Source organism: Eucalyptus grandis, chromosome 2 (genome assembly GCF_016545825.1).
Source record: "Eucalyptus grandis isolate ANBG69807.140 chromosome 2, ASM1654582v1, whole genome shotgun sequence".
Lineage (NCBI taxonomy): Eukaryota > Viridiplantae > Streptophyta > Magnoliopsida > Myrtales > Myrtaceae > Eucalyptus > Eucalyptus grandis.
This window is the reverse complement of record NC_052613.1, coordinates 31,339,020-31,360,761: the sequence shown is the minus strand read 5'-3', so window position 1 is coordinate 31,360,761 and position 21,742 is coordinate 31,339,020. Positions and strand designations below refer to the sequence as shown.

At 39.2% G+C, this 21,742-nt stretch overlaps 2 protein-coding genes across 2 annotated transcripts; one reads left to right on the top strand and one right to left on the bottom strand.

Annotated features, from left to right (window-relative positions):
- Nucleotides 1-33: 33 nt before the first annotated feature.
- On the bottom strand, nucleotides 34-2,097 carry LOC104432339 (transcription factor bHLH96). Its single transcript, XM_010044799.3, is given in 5 exon segments — nucleotides 34-459; nucleotides 797-1,077; nucleotides 1,080-1,206; nucleotides 1,602-1,721; nucleotides 1,723-2,097. Coding segments are annotated over 5 exon segments (864 nt in total). The 5' UTR covers nucleotides 1,978-2,097; the 3' UTR covers nucleotides 34-378.
- A 14,234-nt stretch (nucleotides 2,098-16,331) lies between these two features.
- On the top strand, nucleotides 16,332-18,015 carry LOC104432338 (E3 ubiquitin-protein ligase ATL6). Its single transcript, XM_010044797.3, has one exon. The coding sequence runs from the start codon at nucleotides 16,472-16,474 to the stop codon at nucleotides 17,705-17,707; it is 1,236 nt and encodes a 411-aa protein (XP_010043099.2). The 5' UTR covers nucleotides 16,332-16,471; the 3' UTR covers nucleotides 17,708-18,015.
- The last annotated feature ends 3,727 nt before the right edge of the window (nucleotides 18,016-21,742 follow it).

Genomic DNA, 21,742 nt, shown 5'->3' with positions numbered 1-21,742 from the left:
CATGAACTTCGAAGGACTTTAGGATGGCAGATGTTGCTGGAGATTACGATTTTATTGTAAAAGCGATTGATTAGTGTTGGTCATGATTGCAGGATAGCGTGATTTACATTCCATAGGTTGAAAGACATATCCATGTGAAGGGCAAGCCTCCTCTAAACGGCAACCAATAGGAAACACTTCAAGAGACAACAGAAAATCGTGTGCAAATTGACATCAGTTGCCAGTTGCCAGTTGCTGCAACTTGGTACAGACCGAGATTCTAGAAGATCGGCATCTCATCTCATCATTCACTAAATATTGAATTGAGAGAGAGAGAGAGAGAGAGAGAGAGACTAAAACATGAATCATCTTCAGGGTTCTGAGGATCAAGAGAGACCCTCACTCTTGAATGCTGCTTAGAATCTGATTCGCAGCTGCGGCAATTTCATCCCCTGAAGTCATCTGGCAACCATCTTCAACCTGCAAATTCAAGGTTCAAATTCACACCCCTCAGATTCCAAATCATGAATCTTCCAAAATCTCAAGAACCATGTTCCAGATCTGTCGTCTATTTACTGCTATTGTTTATCTTCCTTTCTCATCGAGTCCTCCAATGCTCAATGTATGTACAATTTTGCCCTTACGCCACCTTGCCTGTTGTAACTAACACCGCTAAAATGCTCATATGGTTTTATCGCCGTGACAAAATTTGGACAAGTTACCACTGGCATGGCACCGACTTGGCACCACATCAAGCGACACATGAAAGAACATCTTAAGGTAGAAAAACAGGAAGAAAAAATAATTGAAATCGTACCTTGAGAGTGAGACAATAGAGAACGAAGGGTTCAGCGGTGGTGACATTGAGGTGTAGCACAGTGAGTCCCACACTCTGCAACCCAGAAACCAACCTCAACAGCTGCTTGGGTCTTCTCTTTGACCTTACCTTGAGATTTGCATGGGTCTCCACCATGGTCACTTCAATGTCAGCGATTGCAGACTGAGTGAGGCTCGTCCACTCGTTCATGGGCACTGAGTCATTGCCTTGACCCGGGCTTGCCGAGTACTGTGGACAGGTGAAGAATTCAGAGAAAGGAGGGAGGAGATGTCATCTTCACATTTTGAACTCTGTCCTTCCATTTCTTTGTGAGCACCAAGCTGCTGCAATTGTTGCTCTAGCTCTTTAACGTAATTGATGGCACCGCCTATAATTGATGCTTGATCAACCTGATCAATTTTACAGTGCCAATACTTCGAGTCGAATTAACGTAAAAGGAGATCGAATGTGAAAAAAGCATAAGAAAGTCGCTTTCACCAACGTGATGGTCTACTTGAATTTTGATTTTGAATAAGCATCCTTTTAAGAAATATGCTTGTTTGACTTTACAAAATATGGTAATAGTATCTCTAGAGAAAAAGAGTAGAATGATGCTGGATTCAAAGAGTTATGCTGCCACTGCCAGTGAATTGTCCAAAAGCAATGTGCAATTTCCTCTTGACTTCACTTAAATGAGTGAACTTTATGTTAGTGATGACTGTGCCACATGAAGTTTCCCTAAAAAGCGCTGGCAAGCAAATGGAAGAGAGAGAGAGAGAGAGAGAGAGAGAGAGAGATTGTTTACCTTTTGGACATGAGAGTCAGGCATGAGAGAACGCAAAACAGAGAGGTGCTCATTCATCTGCTTTCTTCTATTCCTCTCAGTGGCAATGTGAGCCATCCTCTGACTCTCCATCTCTTTTTTTGTTCTTCCTCCTCTTGTACCGACACCGCTTTGGCCGGTCGATCAAAGCCTTTGATGATACATTTGACTGATCATTCCACCCACTACATTCGTGGTCTTCTGTTTGGATCTCCAGAGTACTAAGGAAATGGCTGTTCTCACACTGCTCTTGATCACCAAAGTCAAAGCTCCAACACTCTCCCAACAAGCTTTGGACTTCTTTGCAATTATAATAATTAAAGGGGTCATCTGGAAAGACCACAGCTTCAAGTGCCATTCCCTCCCTCTCTCTCTCTCCAAATCAAGGCAATGTCAAAAAGCTGATAGATTAGTTTAATGTGGGGGAGATCTAAAGAGAAAAGTGCCCTGCCCTTTTGCTTTTGGATGGGCGAGGTTTGAAGCTTTTTAAAGACCGCGTTAATGAGTTATCTTTTCATATTTTTTCTTCTATTTCTTGTACAGCGAATTGCACGTGAAATATAGACATGAGCCTACCCGAAAGATCAAAAATAAAGACAAAAGGGTCATAAGATTTTGTTTCTCCTACATACCTTAGGAGGAGAAGGCGCGGACAAGGGTTTTCAAGGAACATGTTCCCGGCCCTGTCAGAGTTAGGGGTCTCATAAACGACTCATTAGATCAACAAATGTTCAATTCTTTTGCCATGTTAAATAAAGAAAATGACAGCACAGAATAATGATAATACGTTTAAAATCAGAGTTAGTGTCACCATGAGCTCATAGCGGATGTTGAATAATACGTTTAAAATCATGTAACATATTTCAATTTACTTAGAATTATAATCATTCTTTGTGAAATTCCACCAAATCCTTTTTTTTCTTGTGAGACATCAATGCCTCAATTTTTTCCATCTCACCAATGTCCCAAATTTGTACCACCCAAAAACACCTTCCATCACAATTTTGTCCATAACGGCCATTAAAAGTCCAACATGAAAACATGCATAGACAACACCAAGTAGGATTTATAACAATCATTATGGGCAGAAGTCGAAGGTATTTTTGGGTCATTGATAAAAGTTTGGGGATATTGGTGAGCCAAAAAAAATATAGTGATGTTATTTTGATGAAAGGAAAACAATATTTGAAAGAATAAAATCTCCAAACAGTTGTCACATTGGTAGCCACATTATTGAAAGTGCATACTTTTGTGGAGAACAGGGTTGTCAATATGGGGAGAAATGTGTACCTTGTTCAACAATTACAACAATTCATTCAAACGATTCTTGGTAAAACATTATGCCTCTCTGTAAAGACCAAGAAATGTTCACTTATCCAAAAAAAAGAAATGTTCACTTATCCAAGAGGAGTTGTATGCATACATAGGACGAAGACTTCACTATTCTAATTCCAAAAGCTAGAACAAGGGAAAATTAAACGTCTGAATAAAGTATTACATCACGCTTTGATCTTCATTTGAAGACACCTTTTCCCTTTGTGGGGTCTCAATCCCTTTAATTATATTTTATGTCTTCAATCTGAGGTAGGCTTATTCGTGTAATAAGGACAGGCAGTCGGATGGTTCCAATGAATCAAACCCTCATATGTCCACTTCAGGAGCAATGAAATTCAGCCCTGGAAAGCAGAAAAAGGTTCTCATTTAAGATGCGCAAGGACAAAAGAGAGGCAGGATCATCTTCCCTAAAGCTAAATCCAACCCCTTTTTGTCTGTCGCTAGCAAGGAAAACCTGCATTGGGGTAAGACTATAGTTTTATAGCATTCCATTCGTCTGATGATAAGGTGGTTTGTCCGGATCCATGATGTATCTTTGCCCAAACAAGTATTTTTGCGCCACTTAGTCCCGTATTTGGCACTTGCCTACTATTTGCATAGAAGCTGTCCTTGATAATAAGTTAGGAAAGCTACAACTTGGAGGACCGAAGCTCTCATCTAAACCGCCAAACTGTCAACTAAACAAAACCAAACCTCAAGTGCCCAGTAGACTCCTATAAGGAGGCCTAATGCAAGCCTTAATGTAGGCACGGCAATTGCTTGGTTGCATTGTCGATGAAATCTTGGCTGAAAAAGAGACTTCGCCACAGCATAATCTAGCAGATCCAATGGCCATCGCCCTTTAGTTTTCGAGTCTCTCTCTAAATCTGTAATTCTTGCAAAAAAGGACGAAATCTTTAAGCCACACATTGTCAAGCAGGAGGGAGACTGAGCACGGCCAGGTGGTCTCTTGCAATGCACGTGCACAGCTCTGCAAGGAGATCAAAACATGAGGGGAGAGTATCCACTGCCCAGAACAGCATTCATCCATGACCACACGCACATGGAAAGAATTTAAAAAAAGAAAAAAATGAGTATAGATACAACCAGTTACATGTTAAACGTGTATAATTTTCCAAACCTGTCCGAGTAGAAATCAGTTATTTTGATGAACACATTTATCTTTTCTCTTTCTTTCTTTTCTTTTTCTTTTGTCATCATCAGGCTAAACAAGGACGTGCAAGCTTTGCAGATTCCCATCAGAGCCGAAACAGCGGCGCAACAAAACCGCCTACTCGAGAACCGCGGAGAGAGCATCGACAGGAACACCCCGGAATCTTTGTGAGGCCAAAAGATCTTTCCTTGGACCCTTTTTTTCCCCGGTCCCTCTTTTTCCTCTCTCTCCTTCTGAAGGGGTTTTTTTTAGGGTTTGCATGAACTCGTGGCCTGGAATCCGCCACGTCGGATTACGGATTCTCCCAACGTGCGAGCTCGAGAGGGTTTGCGATTGTCTCGACTAGGAAATTGGAATGAGATGCTGTTTTTGTTGCCCTTTTTCTTTTCTTGTCAAATAATTTTGGAAAAAATCTTTTTCGATTTGGTGGGACAAGTAGACCGAGGATTTTAGGTGAAACAGTGGAAAGAAATTGTTGTTTTGGTTTGAACTGGGGTAATTGGTTTCAGGTTGATCCTTGATCAAGAACCAAAATCCTAGCAGGTGGGGATCGTTTCGGCTCTTTTTGAAACCGAAAGTTCAATCATACCCATAGGGAAATTGGATTAGACTGGTATTGTCGAATTTTTCCCTTGTCGGGATCATTGAAGTATTTCATATCTTATTGGGCCATCTAGGATTGAGCATCTTTTAAGACTTCTATTTCTTTTTTTCATATAAGATGAAAACAGGATTAAAAACCTAGTCATAATACAAAATATTGACCTGAGAAACGAACCGATCTACGTCCAACCCATGCATTATTACTCATGAACTTATTTGACTTAACGATGCTCGCACTACTTGCATATGGTTCTCGAGATTTAATTTCGCTTGGCAAATGCATCGAATTTTTCTTCACCTATAGTTTATTCAATTTACATGTCTAGTCCGTAGGATGCTTAGGTAGCCAAATAGGGTTCCGTGGGAAGAGTGATCAAGGGCAGCGGCTAAATTGCGTGAATAGAAAGAAAAGGAGCCTTCTTGGGCATTTGGTGAACGAAATTAAAGCCTACTTATCATACCGTTAATGGCTCGAAAGCACATTGGTCACTAATAAAAATTATATGAAATAATTATACTTCAATTGAGTTGATTATCAATTTAACTCTAGATAATTGTCCAAAAACTCTAAATCTATTATATGGTGGCTAATTTAATAATAAATCTTTTAATTGTGCAAATTCGATTCTAGATTTTTTAATGATTTAACAAGTTATCAATTTAATCATTCTATCCAATTTATTGATATCACTAACGTAGACAATTTAAAAATAAAAATTCTAAATTTTTATTAATCTTTTATTGATTTTTTTTTTTTTTTTTTTTTTTCCTCTTTTTACATACAGGCCATTAGCCATTGACTAAGAGCTGGCGACACCACTAGCCCCTAGGTGAGGGCTTTAGGGCCACAAACCCCTCGCCAACGGTGGGCAAGGTTTGCTCCCATTGCTATGGCCCACTCGCGACGCCTTCATCGACCACAACGAAGGCTTGCGAGCCCTTGTACACAGTCTATGAGGACTTCGTGGCTTTGCCTAGGGCCAATAGGAGTCACCGGTCCTTACTTGACCCCGTCTAAAAGAGGGAAAAAAAGAAAATAAAAAATAAAAAATCAATAAAGAAATATTTGAAGAAAAAGTTAAAAAGTCATCCATGTCCATATCAGTTGCACTGCGTAGGATGACCAACACTAAGTTGATCACCGTGTTAGAGACGAAAGGATTAAATTGACAATTCATTAAAATTTAGGATTGCTCGGCAAATTGTTAAAAGATATCTGACTAAATTGGCATGATTAAAATGTTTAAAATCAAAGTGACAATTTGTTAGAAGGTCCAAGACTCAAATGACCATTGTATAATAAGTTTAAGATTTTTTTAATAATTTTATGGAGGTTGGGAGTTCCATTCCTATCTTTGGGACTTGAGATTTGACAAATAGCTCACAATATTGAAAAACGAAAATTCTAGGAAATTGTATTTGACAATTTACATTTATCACCCTTATGATGCTTACAAATTCCAACCTATATAGTTAATTATCGATTTTATCCCTAGTTGCCTCGACGAGGCTTAGAGAGTTTTTTCTTCTTTTTTTTAATCACGTTCAGAGGTCCCAAGTTACTTTCCCAAGAAATTTTTGACATCTTTTTTTGTCTAATTTTACTGTAAATTTCAAAATGGGAGAGGGTCTATTTGTCCATGTAAACTGTGCATTTGCTTGTTGGGTCAATGTAATAGAAGTCCTAGACATTTTGATTGAGAACATCACCAACAACGAGCTCATGTCGGAACCTATCGTCATCCTTACGTGTGCCCCTTAACAAATCTCCTTCCCCGCGTGTGAACCACCTACATTAGAATCGCTCCCCCTTCGTCCAAATATCCTTTTTTTTTTTGTTTGGTAAGATTCGTCCAAATATCCTTTTGCACTTACATTATCTCAACTTGAGAATCTCCACCTCAATCCTCTTGACCCAACAAAGCTTGGGGAAGCTAGGGAATACCATATACCATCCCGATTAGGGAATTAAATAAGAATTTCCCTTTTTGAGAACCAATACACATTCGAGAGCGGGCTGCTAATTAACTTTTAGTTTCGATACTGCTTGTTGGGTCGACAAAACGGAAACCCAATACATTTAAATGGGAAGATCACCAAGGAAGAATTGAGTCCAATCTCATCAGTATACTTAATTAGACTCACATTTATTCAAAAGTTTAATCAATGTGTTATGAGTCGATTTAGATATATTAATTACTTCACTTTGCATCACATTTTCAATTTGGATTTGTTTCGCCTAAGCCTTCACATATACACCCAGGATCTTTTACCAAGTATCAAACATCCAAATTGAAAATAAGAAAAGCACAATAAAATAAATGGGTCATTTCTTTTGCTAGTAGAAATCAAACTTGAACCACAGGGAACATATTGATTGATTATTTTACTAAGAGATAAGTAAGTGCAATCAAGTTCTAAAATTTTTATAAAATATATTTAAATCTTAAAATTTATCATGAAAATGTTACTATTTTTTAAAACTTTCAAAATGTGCAATTAAATTTTAAAACTGATCAAATTGATTAGATCAAGTCTTTTCATTAATTATATCTTTTAAAAATTTCTAAACTCAATTGTACTTTCGTAATAAATTTTTAAACTTTGAGTGCACCTATCCATTTTACTAACTTCGTAAAATCAATCATCATAGTTGAAAAAGAGGAGAAGCCAACCTAAAAGAAGATCGTCGGCTAAAACAAAACTATGAAAGAACTCTCAAGTCCCATCAGATGTTGATAACAATGATGTGCAAGTCGCATCACACGTGAAGCTTTTAGCTGCAGTTCCCCATCTAATTAATTAAGATTTTGGGAGTAATTATGGGCTTGGGCCCATCTCAGCTGGTTTCGGAAAAACTTCCCGTTTCCATCCACAGGAATTGGTGATATGATGGGACGCTCCTTCTGGTAAAAAGTGAAGGTTGGTGGGCAATAGAAATTGATAAAACGTTCATCGATCGATTTACCGATTGCACAAAGTATGATAATGACATCGGTGGTGGTTGCTCTGAATCTAAACTAATTTCCAAATCGGACCCTAGTGAAAACCTGATGTTTTCCTGGGGATAGCATCAAGCGCTGAGGGTCTACAATGGATTAACCGGTAGTAATTGTATATCTAGACATCATCTTATCTCTTTCGCACGAAGCGATTCAACAATTTGCTAATGCCACTCTCTATCACGTTATTCGGGCTAGAAATATCTTGGTACACTAGCAGTCCTTCATGTGGGATTCTCGTGTCTTGTTGAGAGAACAAAAAGTCTTCGATGAATATGTCAGATTGTCCACATGGTAGTCACCATCTCTTAATTTCATCAGATAGGTAGGTATCCGTCCTGACCGTCACTGAGACAAAATCTTTTCGATCACTAGTGATGCTATGTTGACAATTACGTGAACTCATACCCTTATGTCGGATTAGCTTGTGGAGAGGTATCTGTCTATTCGTGGATCATAATGGACAGTTTCGGCTGGAACGTGTTCGCGGAGAAGTCAATGGATGGCTTGTCGTCATAATGGGATTCTGCAAAGCACCGATTCCTTAATCTTCACGGCATCTGAAGTTTGTAAGGGCCATAGGTTCTTGAAGAGTGGGCCTGAAATCATGGGCTGCTCGTCAAAAGTTCTGAACTCAACTCACAAGTCTCTGGCGAAACATTTATGGGGACGATGAAAATCTCAATTCGGCCCTCGACCCGGGATTTCCTGTATCCTAGGAGTCGACCAAAGCTGCTCCCAATTTGATGATGCGCTCTTCGAAATGTAACTCTTGTCATAATCAATATGTTGATTGTCCTCTCGCTATTCCTTTGGGAATGTGCATGCAATTGGGAGCTTTAATTGTGAGACAATTTCGGCATATTGGGGAAGAATTTGAAGTGATACGGGTTAATCCAGAGGCTAAATTGACAGTAATTTGGATACCATGGCTGAGTTGGACCTTGTTTTCGTCCATTTCGGAGGGAACAATGACATTGTCTAATTAATAAGACGGCGGTGACTAGTTTAAGGATAAAATGTGCGTGCGTGCGTGCGTGTGTGTTTTTTTTTTTTTAATTTTTGCGCGGGGGGCGCTAGGGTAAAAGGATAAGTTGTGAATTAGTTTATGATTCTTTGCACTTCTGGAAACACTAGTTCATCTTCCGGCGCAATCTAAGGAATGTTTGGAGCTGGAGTAAGATCAATCTATTTGATAAAGAAAGGTGCTAAGTGCATATATAAGGCTAGGTAGGATACGGGTGTGCTTATCAAAAAGTCCAGGTCCGAATAAGGCTTTCTCATATCTTAGTCTGGCCCAATGTAATCGTAAAATAAATCAAGTGGCGAATTGGATTGTCAAAGCTCAAAGACAAAATGTCATTCCTCCAAATTGGGTTTCAAACCCCCATGCGCACGCGGAAGCCCTTTGGGCTCTTATATGTTCCCAAACTTCATTTATGTATATCACAACTTAATCACGTTGAATGAGAAATATCTTTATGATAAAAAAAAAAAAAAAAAAAAACCTTTATGATTCTTGCGTGCCCAAGGTTCTTGCTCCCACTATATTGAAATGAAGTAATACATAATTGACACGGTTGGTTAGGACATGAGAAGATTTTTAGTCTAAAATCTAAAGGTTACTTATTTAAATCTCACAAACCGTGTGCAAACCGTTCTATATCGGGATTAATTGCAAAGGCCTAAATTTAACTGGTTTATGGGGAAATTTGTAGGGTGTTCTATGGGTCTTCAAGTAGAAGGGTCTCGACGCTCGTGTCTGTGAATTATCAAATAGAAGTTAAGTATGCCCTTTTTCTGGAAAACATGAAAAAGTGTTAGAAAAGATAAACTTTTATAATTGTGCAAATTTAGCTTTAAACCTTTTGATTTTGTATCAATTTAGTCATTTCAGCTAATTTTGGCGCGATTTAACCGACTAGGCGTTGGTTGGGCGACGTATGACGCCGACGTAAACAAATTTTAATAATATTTTAATATTTTAATATTTTATATTTTATTTTATTTTCTTTTTCTTTCTTTTCCTTTTTCCTTTTTTATTTTTCTTCTCCTCCCCTTTCCTCTAGCCGATCACCGAGGTCCAACGACAACCAAAGGTAATGCTCGGTGAGGCTCAAGCCCTTGCTAGAGGCTGTGGAGGCTGCTTGCCAACCATAGGGGAGGCTAGCTTGAGCCTGCGTAGGCCGTGAATTGCAACCTAGCTTTGCTAACCATGGGCAAGGGCCAATCTTGCCAAATCCAATGAGGTCGAGCCTAGCCTAGCCTTTGGCAAGGGCTCAAGCCCTCACAAGCGCAACCTCGTGGCCTTTGGCGAGGACTCGAGCCTCGCTAATGGCCGATGAACCTTGCTAGAGGCTGGCAAGGTGAAGGTCACTAAGGCCCGACAATCGATTGGAGGAAGCGAGAGTAGAAGGAAAAATAAAAAGAAAAATAAAAATTTCTTAAAAAATATTTAAATATTATTAAAAGTTATCAACATCAAGACTTCAAGCCGTATCATGTCACCAAAGGCCCAATTAACAAAATCTGCTCAAAATTAATTGGAAAGACTGAATTGTCACTAAATTAAAAGGTTTATAACTAAATTGGCATCAATAAAAAGTTTAAGACTAAATTGGTAAAAATATAAAATGTTCAGGGACTTTTTAACACTTTTCCCATGGAAAACATATATTGTCTTTCTAATAATTTTTTTCCTTTTTAACCAATAATTAGTTAGCTTAGATGTCAAAGGAGTTTACCCTTTCTTCTTACAAAACATGCTGAGAGCATTTTAAGGCTGTTCATTTCACGTAAAATAATTTTTGAATTTTCCGACGTTCGTTTTATAGAAAATGAATTCGTGGAGAAAATTTTTTCTATGAAAGGAAAAAAAGTCTTCTAAATTACGGAAAATGTTTTCCACTTTTGAAAAGTAAAAATATTTTCCTCACTTGATCTCTCTTATTTCACACTTCTACAAATCCTCACTTCTCCTCTTTCTTTTTCTTCTTTTTTTTTTTTTTGCTTGTTATTTTTTAATTTTCTTTTTCTTTTTTTAATTCGAATTATTTTTAATTTATTTTTCCTTTTCCTTTTTCTTTTCTTTGTTTCTCATCTTCTTCTTTCTTGGCTAGTCATCGGCCGTTGCAAGGCTAACCTCGAGCTCGTCGATCTCAAGCTCGCGCTCTGCACTTTTGCTTATCATTTTCTTTATTTATTCCACCTTATATTTGTACATTGCTCAAGCAAATGGCTTTACATGCTTTGCTTATTTTTTCTTTTGTTTATTAGAACACAAAAGACACAGGGGGAGAATAGGCCACTCAACTAGAACTTTCTCATGAGGGCTGTACATGCTTTGCTTCTTTTTTCTTTTGCTTCTTTTTAAAATCTATACGAAAATTTTTTAGAGTAGATAAGCGTTTGGTGACAATGATGGAACAAAGATATGAAATAAGTTTGCTTGGATTTAAAGGCAAGTTCATATTTGATGGATCTATAAGTTGGTAAGTGATGCATGCCTAAGTGATGAAGTTTTAGAAAATATTTCAAAATATTTTCGGGTTTTAAATGAACACTAAAAAATATTGTCATTTTCCTGGAAAATGACTTTTGGGAAAATATTTTCCGAAAATGGCCTATTTTTTGCGAAACGAATGGACCCTAAAAGTAAATCCTGACTGTGGGGGAGTTCGCCTTGAGATCATTCATAGAGGTGGACCGAGAAATGCAAAAATTAGTCTGACGTCATAATCAAGTACCCAAATAATGAGTTTTCAAGCCCTCTCATGGGGATAGGGACGCGTAAGTTTCGAGAGTGGGTTGCGACTCCCACGCCCTGCAAGAGGCAGGGCACAAGTCTGCAAGTGAGTGTAGAGTAGGGATAGAGGATAGAGACCGACCAAAAAAAAAAAAAAAAAAAAAAAAGCCCTCTCATATTCTCTCTCTCCCTCTATATATATGCCTAGTCAAGTTCAATGAACCGGTTTGAGATGTGGGCTTTGGGCGGAACCTGTTTTGACTTTCAAATTGAATGTCCCCCCATCAATATTTTGAGCTTCCTTGGACTTCAAGCCTTTGGTAGGTGACCGAATTCAAAAAGGCAACATGGACATTCCTCTTTCCCTTTTTCCCCTTTTTTAACTTGTCGTATTAATCAAGTTCACGTAGTCAATGCGAATGTGGTAATGGGTGACCGCACGACCCGAAGAACGAGGGCATTTGTTATTTCGAGTGGTTTGTTGGGTACTCTTCGTGGAAACTGGCTTGGTCTTTTGCGTCAATGAGTAGAAAAGCCATATTGACTATGATAATATATGTAGGATTTTGTTTTTGTCCCCAAAGTATAATATGTTAGAGAATGACGAAATTATGAAGCGTATAATTGTTTCAAACCATGATATAACGAACTAACATAAAAAAAAAAAAAAAAAAAAATTGAACTCAGGTCCTTTTCTTGCAATGTTGTAATTACAATTGAGATACTGAAAGGGATGCTCACGAGAGTCTTCTAAAGTTTTGGTATCATGTTGGATGGAACGTGCCGCCATTTTTTTAACTACTTTAATCTGTTAGAGAATGATAGACCTTATGCTTGGTATCATAAAGTAAGGACAATCAAATGCAACATGGGCCATTGAGATTTGAAAGTTTGAACTATGGCTGCTGGATTACATGATATTTCATAGAGAAGTTTTTGAGGGGGAAAAAATGTATCTAAGATCCCCTCAAGTCATTGAAATTTAGGTTCCTCCACGTCAAGACTAATAATGAAATGAATTTACCATTCTCTTTCACTTTCCTTTTTCTTCTTTCGCTTTTCAGCAATGAACAATAAACCTAACTTCATATCACGCACAAAGTTGATTTCGTCACTGCCTCCATCGCCACAGTTGCCACCACCTCACCAACCCTTTGCCTCTAGCCGCCATTACTACCATCGACCCGGCAGCTTTCATTTAATTAATCCAAGATTAACTAAGAAAACTAAGATGAGGTTGAGACATCTGTCAAGTTGAGCTGTACGAGGCATAATTGACTCACTTTTCTATCCTTTGACGTTATTGATAACATCTCATGACGATAACACATTCTATTGCAATGAAAGCCTATGCATGGTTCCTTCAATTTTCATTTACGCCTCGCTTGTAGAAAAGCTGCATCGTCTCTCTAGTAGTAAACATTTCTTCATTTCGATGCCAGATAGGTTTCTTGTTCATTTTCTTCAAAAGAAGTCGACATGAAAGGAACTTTTCCCCATGTTGCCGATGAGATATCGAGTTGGAGGATCACAATGTTGTTAAAGGCAAGATGAAAGTGAATCGTTGACTGGATCAAAACAGAGGAGTTACCTACAATCGCGGTCCGTCGATGGAGGAGATCAGCCTAGCGTCTCCGACCGGGTCACGTATCATTCCTCTTGTGGTCTTCTGCTATGCAATACATTATTCCCCGCACTATTGTAACTACTTTGTACAATCTTGGACTGGCTCCCTTCAATATAATAAATCCTTTTGTCCACCTAAATAATATTTTTTTACATCCAATGTCGAAAGTACATACTAAAATGGCTTATGGTGCTGACGATAAGCTGGCTATTCATGTTTCAAAGAGAAATAAAATAAGCGATAAGCACCCCTTGATAAGGGGCAAGGCATAAAGCATTCTTAAAATAAAGAATTTGGATACACGAACCCGAATGACATTGGGCAAATCTGTAACACAGGTGCTATTGTAATGTTAGGAAGAAAGATGCAACGGCAATGAAAAGTCTCACTTGGCAACTATTAAAGGATCCTTTTTATCATAGCGAATGGAATCTACATGGCCAATACTTTACCCATCTCTATGTAGTCAGATCCTTTAATATATATATACATACAACGGCAATGAAAAGTCTCACTTGGCAACTATTAAAGGATCCTTTTTTATCATAACGAATGGAATCTACATGGTCAATACTTTACCCATCTCTATGTAGTCTCTATGCTTGTGGCTATATATATATATATATATATATATATACACACACACACACACGTTACATAGATATGATGATCATGAAAAGTATTCTAGGCAAAATACAAAATCGGATTAACACGAACTTTCTTCTCTATTAATGATTTGAAATTTCTAGTGTAGTTATCCAAGTAAAAACTGTACGCACGTCTTAACCCGGCCTAGAGTATAATAATTTACACCATCAATTTACCAGAAAGAAGTCGTTAATCTTTTCGAATCTTGCTTATGAGAGTTAAGCCTTCACTACCGATTAATTACCTGATTCCAAAAGTTTAACAGATGAAACTCTTCTTCGTAGTCCTAGCGATAGATTTAAAGTACCCAAAAAAAAAAAAAAATTTGTCACTTCGGTTTTCTGTCTTTTCTTTTCTCCTTTTTAAACTCTATGGCGTCCCCATTTCCTAGCAATGAGTCATCGGCATATTGTGCGGAACAAATCCCTATTAGGTATTTTCTTTGGGAAGGAATTAACTATAAGAGTTAACCCACGATTTGTACTTTCCTTTTGGTTTCTTGCTATACTAGTACCATGGTAGTATAAGGCATCGACTACTTTATTTGCATTCCGACGCAGCTCTTATCATATACCTTTTGTATCGATGGTTTCATTCCAACTACCCAAAAGGTTGACCCAAGATTTGCGTGTAGTCTTCCTAATTTTTCGAACCCACCAACTTTCCCAAAAGCAGAAAAGTTTGGGAGAGGACCATGAAAATTAGGTATTGCTATGTGGATGATTTCATCGATTGAAAAAAGAGGAATCTACCCGGAAGAGACTGTGTAAATTAATGGGATGGTGGGAGGCTTAATCAGCCTATGCTTTACTATCGATCAAACGTTGATTGTCGCACCTAGGTTGCAGACATTCAATCAATGCTGTTCATCAGCTGAAATTCCAGAACACCACCTACGCAATCCAAATCAAGATTGCCCACCACAGGCCAAGGGCAACTCAAGAAAACTCTTTCAAAGGGGAAGAAAACTGGACCATCGAGAACAAGAAAGAAAAAGAGAGAATGTCGTTTTTAAGGTGAATTTGTCATCAATGAGCGACGGCTAAAATGAGGAGGAGCGTGGGGGCTCATCTAGCGACCACGACGGCGAACGTGGTCCATAGCAGCGACTACGACTCGATGTTTTGAACGTGGTAAAGTCCAACGCCCTACATCGTCTCCGATGTTTTTGAGTGATCCACAGGGCGTCTACTTGTCGAATCGTGGTGGATTAGAGGATCCACCTACTTCTAGATGGTTTGATCTTGTAGACTTTTCAGGATACTTCCATATCCGCATAGTCAGCCATTATCGTTGACTTAAATTTCTTGAAGGGAAAGTTTTTAATTTAATTTTTTTTTGTGCTTTATAAATGGCCTATGGAGTTTTCGAATTCTTTCTTATCATGGGAAAGGATTCCAAGATAGCTTTTGTTCGAAATAGAGAGAACGAAAGGTGATGACAGAAATATGTTCAAAAATCTAATATTTAGAAGGATATATAATGGGACATGCAGTATCCACTATCGAGTGATTATTTAATTCATGAACTTATTTAATTACTCGAATCTTAATAATTCCCGTTGTCGATACGTTGCACAAGACCCGAGTCAGTATAGAAGTATTATATATAATGAAATTGCCAAATTTGACCGCAAGGAGGCTTGCCTTGCGGGCACAACTTTGCATTTCAAATCCACATAACTTTCAACTATGATATCAATTACCATCTAATGAGAGTATTGCAATTGCGTCACCAAGTCTTAAATTTTATCCATAGAAGATACAATCAAGCCCTAAATTTTTGAATCAATTAATCCTAAACACTTTATAAAAAATATAATTAAATCCTAAATTTGTTATTGAAATATTCAATTTAGGGGCGAGGCTATTTTTAAGTGACACGTAAGCAATTTTAGGTATTGCCAAAACTAAGAACTTCCTTCCGACAATGTGTGATTATTCATTTCTTTCTACAATCGATATAGTTATAAGTCCCAAAATGTCGTTTTAAAATACATTATTTCTCATGTTAACAAGTACAACTTGTTCCAGCGAAAGAAAAAAGTACCAACTTGTTTGAAAAATCGCATGTGAACAGCTTATTGCGAAAAAGAAAAACAATGAAAAATCTCTTTCTTAAAATAAATGCCGCATATTGATTGGAAAAGGACTATATGAATGGACCCAATAAACTTGGAATACTCAAGCTAATAGACTTTCTAATGTCACCCAAATCCTGACCGTTGCATTAAGCGGCATATTTAATCCACGAAAATTTTTAAAAAATAATAAATAAATTAGAGAGGTAGCGGTGATCACAAGTCTGAAAAAGCACCCGATCCTCACTTTGAAAAAAAAAAAAACGACGAATTATTTTAAAGAGGTCACCTCCAAATTTCTCCATCCTTCGGAACCTTCTGCAGCTTCCTTCCCGGAACCCACGTGGCACATCATTACTGACCATCCCTCCTTTACATCACTACATACGAAATTGAGACGAAGCTGTTCCCGGGGCCCCACCAACCCCCCAAAATTTCCACATTCTCTCTCTCTCTCTTGTTTATCGTTTAACACGCCTTCCCCTCTCTCTCTCTCTCTCTCTACCTCTCTCTCGTTTATAAGCTCCCGCAATACACTCGCACAGCCCATCACCAACTCTCTCTCTCTCTGTGCGCCGCCGAACGCCGCCGTGGACCGCCGTTCTCTCCGACCCGAGTTAGCACGTACTCCGACTGACCACCTACGTTCCGGTCACAAGATGAGCTCCTCCGGGAATCTGTCCTCCTCGCGGTCGTCGCTCGTGCTCGTGCTGCTGCTGTGGTCGTGCGCTTCTTCCGCGCCGTTCGCCGCCGCGCAGGCCAACCCTCCGCCCGACAGCGAGAACCTGTACAACTACACGCGCTTCAGCCCCTCCATGGCGGTGATCATCGTCGTCCTCATCGCCGCCCTCTTCTTCATGGCCTTCTTCTCCATCTACATCCGCCACTGCTCCGACGCCAACTCCGCCAGCATCCGCCCCGGAGGCGGGGTGGTCGGGACTGGCCGGTCGCGGCGCGGCGGCGCCTCCCGCGGCCTCGACCCGGCCGTCATCGCGACGTTCCCGACGCTCGTCTACGCCGACGTGAAGGGCCTCAAGATCGGGAAGGGCGCGCTGGAGTGCGCGGTGTGCCTGAACGAGTTCCAGGACGACGAGACGCTCCGGCTGATCCCCAAGTGCGACCACGTGTTCCACCCGGAGTGCGTCGACGCGTGGCTGGCCTCTCACACGACCTGCCCGGTGTGCCGCGCGAATTTGGTGCCGCAGCCCGGCGAGGGTCCGTTCGAGCTACCTGAGTTGACTCGCCAGTCGGAGCTCGCCGGAGAAGACGAAGAGAATCAGAATCGGGACGGGGATCTGGAGCGAGCGATCGCAACGTTGGAACGCGAAGACGACCACGAAGTCGAAGTCGAAGTAGCGGTGGACCGTCAAGCGGCCGAGCCGCCGTCCGAAGCGGTGGATCCGAGCAAGACGCTGAACCGGAACCGTACGCGCGGCGGGTCGCGATCCAGCAGGATGGCGTGGAGGCTCCTCTTCCCGCGGTCTCACTCGACCGGGCACTCGCTGGTCCAACCGGGGGAAGACACGGAGCGGTTCAAGCTGAGGTTGCCGGCCGAGGTGAGGAAGCAGATCATGAACCGGCAGCTGAACCGGGCGATGAGCATGGTGGTGTTGCCCCGGGAAAGCAGCTCGCGGCGGGGCTATCGGGCCGGAGCTGGAGAAGGGAGCAGTAGGTTCGGCAGGCACTTCAGCTTCCGGCGGTTGGACCGGTCCGAGCCTGGAGCTAAGTCGGACCGGTGGTTCTTCGGGAGGGTCCCGCCGCTGTTCTCGAGAGCATCGTCATTGAGGTCGCCAAGGGTGGCAGCAGCCAGTGACGACGGAGGAAGCGTGGGTTCTCGGCGGAGCAGGATGGAGGCCGCTGAATCGAGCGGTGCGCCACTTCGCCCGCCGGTTTAATTGCCTCTGAGCTCCATTCTTTTTCCCACTACCGGAGCTGCAACGGTGACGGCTTTGCCAACTTGTAAAATGCCGATTCTTTAGTATTTTTTCCTTTTTTTTTCGTTTTTATATTTTCATTTTCTTTATTTTCCTTTTTTATGTTCTTTACATAGTGCCCCAGAGGTATGGCTAACTGCCAAGTTAATGAAAAGAAGACTAGGGTTCTCCCGTAAACATGTGACATTGATACAGCTGAGCTGAAGCTAAGCTTGAACTAGTCTAGTTTTCGAGTTTCAACCTTTTTCTTATTGTTTGTGACGAGATTATGTTTGGGGTCACATCAAGATACTTTGGAAATCACTAATTCGGGTATGGTTTTGCGTAATTAATTGAACAATTATGGTGGACCGACCAAAGAACTATTTTGGCTTCATTCTTGAAAGAATGTTGACATTAACACCTTGCTAGCACATATGACCACATATTAAGGTCATATGTGAACCTTCTTTTTCCTATGGAAAATTGTCCAAAATATCATAAATATATCGTATGACATCTAATATAGTTCTATATCCACTAATTTAATTCTAAACCTTTTGATGATTTATTAATGTGGTTATTTTGATCAATTTTAGTTAGAAAGTATTGACATAATAGTCTATTCAGCATTTGTCATCCTATGAGAATGATTTTTATCATTGTTTTCTAAAATTCCTTTCTTTGCTTTTGTTTCATATTTCCTTTCATCAATCGACCGGCCTCGGCAATGGGTGGTTGAGGTTGTGAAGCCCCTTGAGGTCGGTGAGGGCGATCCTCGCCTGTGGTCAACAACTAGCTTTGGTAATAGGAAAAAGAAATATTAAAAAAAAAAAAAACTTAGAAATTAAAAAAGAAATTGCAAAAATTGTTTACATTAATACTGGTGGTGTCACGTAAGACAACGTTAATGTTTACGTTAATGATTTTCAGTTAAAATTGATTGGAATGATTATATTGTCAATAGTTAAAAAGTTAAAAATTAAATTTGCTAAATCAAAAGGCTTATGATTAAATTAGTCATCGTAGAACTTTTTGAACAATTATCCCTCCTCTCCTTGACTGTGCCACATTATGTATTTCGCAATAGTACTCTTACATAAAATTATACTTTTTGAATATGGTGGGCATCCAGCTTCGTTTAGTCTCTTCAAAGCTTTTCCCAAATAGTTCAAAGAGAAACGGAGAAGATAGACCGAGTCTTGGCCGCGTTATTGAACGGGTCAAGAGGCATCAGTCGTTCGGACAACATGTTGATGACGGAGAGATCTTGCTTTCGTCTTCAACTTTGGACTATTCTCCGGATTCCTCTGCCTTTCTTTCTCTGAAATTTCACGGATGCATTAATTTCATTATTTTCGCATTCGTTGAGTAAAAGCCAAGCTTCTCCTGGTACACTGTTCTTATTATATCTCTATCGCAATATCCATCATTTTATAATTGTCTTTCTCGCCGGGGTCGATATTCCTATGAGATATCGTTTTGGGACCATTTGCAATTTATCGCAAGATTTAAGGAGGCGGCCAGACCAAGGTGCATTTAATTGAATTCGGCCATGATGTGACCAAAGGTACGTAGCTTTCAATTCTTTTGACTCTTTCATGCCTACTATTCAAACGATGTCGAAGTTTCGTGGCGGCACCGACGGCTTCCTGAGGTACAGCTATAAAGATTACCGCCGTGCCAATCTCTAGGATGAAAAGTGGAGAGGCGTCCACATACACCACAAGATGGTTTGCTCGTTCTCTTTTTCCTAAGGAAAATTGCTCCCAAATTTTTGATAAGATTATAGAGACTCTATCTAGGGTTTCTAAGGTTCTAGGGGTTTTGGTTTTCTATAAGGAGTTCGTAACATTTCGCGCTGTGTCCCTTTCTTTGCACAACCTGTTAAGTAACATTCAGGACCTACCATCAGTCTATGACCGTTTTCCTCATCAAGAAATGATCGAATTAAAATTCAGAGCCTTCATGTGTATCAGAACATGTAGAGTTCTCTATCCACATTGTTAATTGAGTTAAAATTTCGAACTCTGAAATATTGTCCAATGACAAAAACATCATTGGGACCCTTTCGTGAGGAGAAGATAAATGTGATGGTGTGAAAAGAATCGGTACTCAATTTGCTGGGGCCGCTTCCATCTACCTATCGATGGAGTTTTCACTGCTGTCTCCATCATCGCCCACAACTGCACATGGACAAGTCTCCATTGACCTTCAAGAAAATTTACACAGCTATCTTTCATTTTCTATGTTCTTTATTACCTTCACTATTAGTTTAATGGAAAGGCAAGTTAACTCTCCATTTCCATCTTCTAGTCCTTCCAAGTGAAACGTTGTCATTTTGAAAGTTTCTTCGTTGCATGACTTTTATGAGTTATAATATTGAAAGTACAAACAAATATTTTCACTCTATTTATTTGGTGAAAAATGAATGATGTAGAATATATTTTTCCAAAAATTATATATTGTACCACTTAAAATAATTAGATAATGAAAATATTTTCATTATGACAATAATTTATACTCAAATAATTTAGTTGACAACAGATTTATTTTTTGTTTATTCGTTTTTGTAAGTGATACAAATGGCTATTTTAAAGAAAATATATTTCAAATTATTCGTTTTTATAAAACAAACGGTGTTATCTAAGTATATCTAAACAACCAAGTTTTCCCTTCTAAGCTAAGAAAGTTTCAGTATAATTTGTTGACGGAAAATGCATGTGAAAAGTACATCCCGGATGAGGAAGTATTTTATGCATCTGGATAATCTTTGCTGCCAACGTGATATATAAGTAACACTAGTCAATCATATTTTATGGGAACAAATTCACAGCTTTGCTCCTTTTTATCAACCAACTAAATATTTCAAAAGTGCCCTTTTTCATTTATTTACTCATTGATTTCCAGGGCTTTTTCTCTTTATCTTTTTGTACCCGACAGCAGTGGTGCTGAGAATATGATTCAAGTGCTTTTCTTGCTTCGGACCAACGAACGAATCCCATCACAACGATAATCCTCAAAACAAGTGTGGCCTAAATCTTTGTGTGGTCTGTATTGATTGCATGTGACCCTTTTATGAAAGATAAGGCGCCCACCATTCTTGACTTGAGGGGCACGCAATTTTGGATTTATTCATTGCCCTTTTTTCTTTTTTCTTTTTTGTTTATTTATAAATTTGAGAAGTGCATTTTAAATTTGTCCTTAGTTGTGGAACAGCAATACTCATTCCGTCTCCCCGCTTTGAAATTCATCTTGCTGAAATCGATTTTGGAGCTGACCTTAAAAGGCTCTGTTCTTGATTGTTCTACCATGAGATGGTCCCCTATCTGTTATTGCTTTTCCAGAACAGATATCATGCACTTCATGTGAAGTAGGTGACTTCTTTTAAGCTTAGTCTGAATCCTCTGAGGTAGTTTCACATGCTAGTAATTTTTAGGTAGATCTTATATTTGTGGATCGGATGAGAGAAACTCTTTATAGAGTGGGGTTTGTATATGATTTAACGGCTCACAAAATGTAACTTTTACTTTTTCTATTATACTAGACAAAAAAAAAAAAAGTTTTTGTATGACAAGTATATAAAGTGACCGAACTACAATAGGTTTGACAGTTTGAGTTGGAACCATACATACGAGTCGTCTTATTTAGACAAATAAAAAGAAAAAAGAAAAGAAAAAGAGAGTCATCTTATTAGCAGGCATGTAATGTTTTAGGGAAAATTGTCAAAAAGTCCTGAATATATTGTACCGTAACCAATTCAGCTCACAAACATTTCAATCATGCCAATTAGTCATAAACCTTTTGAGAATTTACCAATTTAATCCTAACCCTTTTAAGAAATTAACAATATAGTCATTTTCGACTAACTTTGAATGGATCATTGACATGGCAGTTCAATCTACGCCAGCTATCCTACATGATGCAACTGATATGGAATAGTCCGTGTTGATGTGGATATTTTTTTTTTCAAAATATTTTAAATTTTTTACTAACTATTTTTTTTCTTTTTACTTT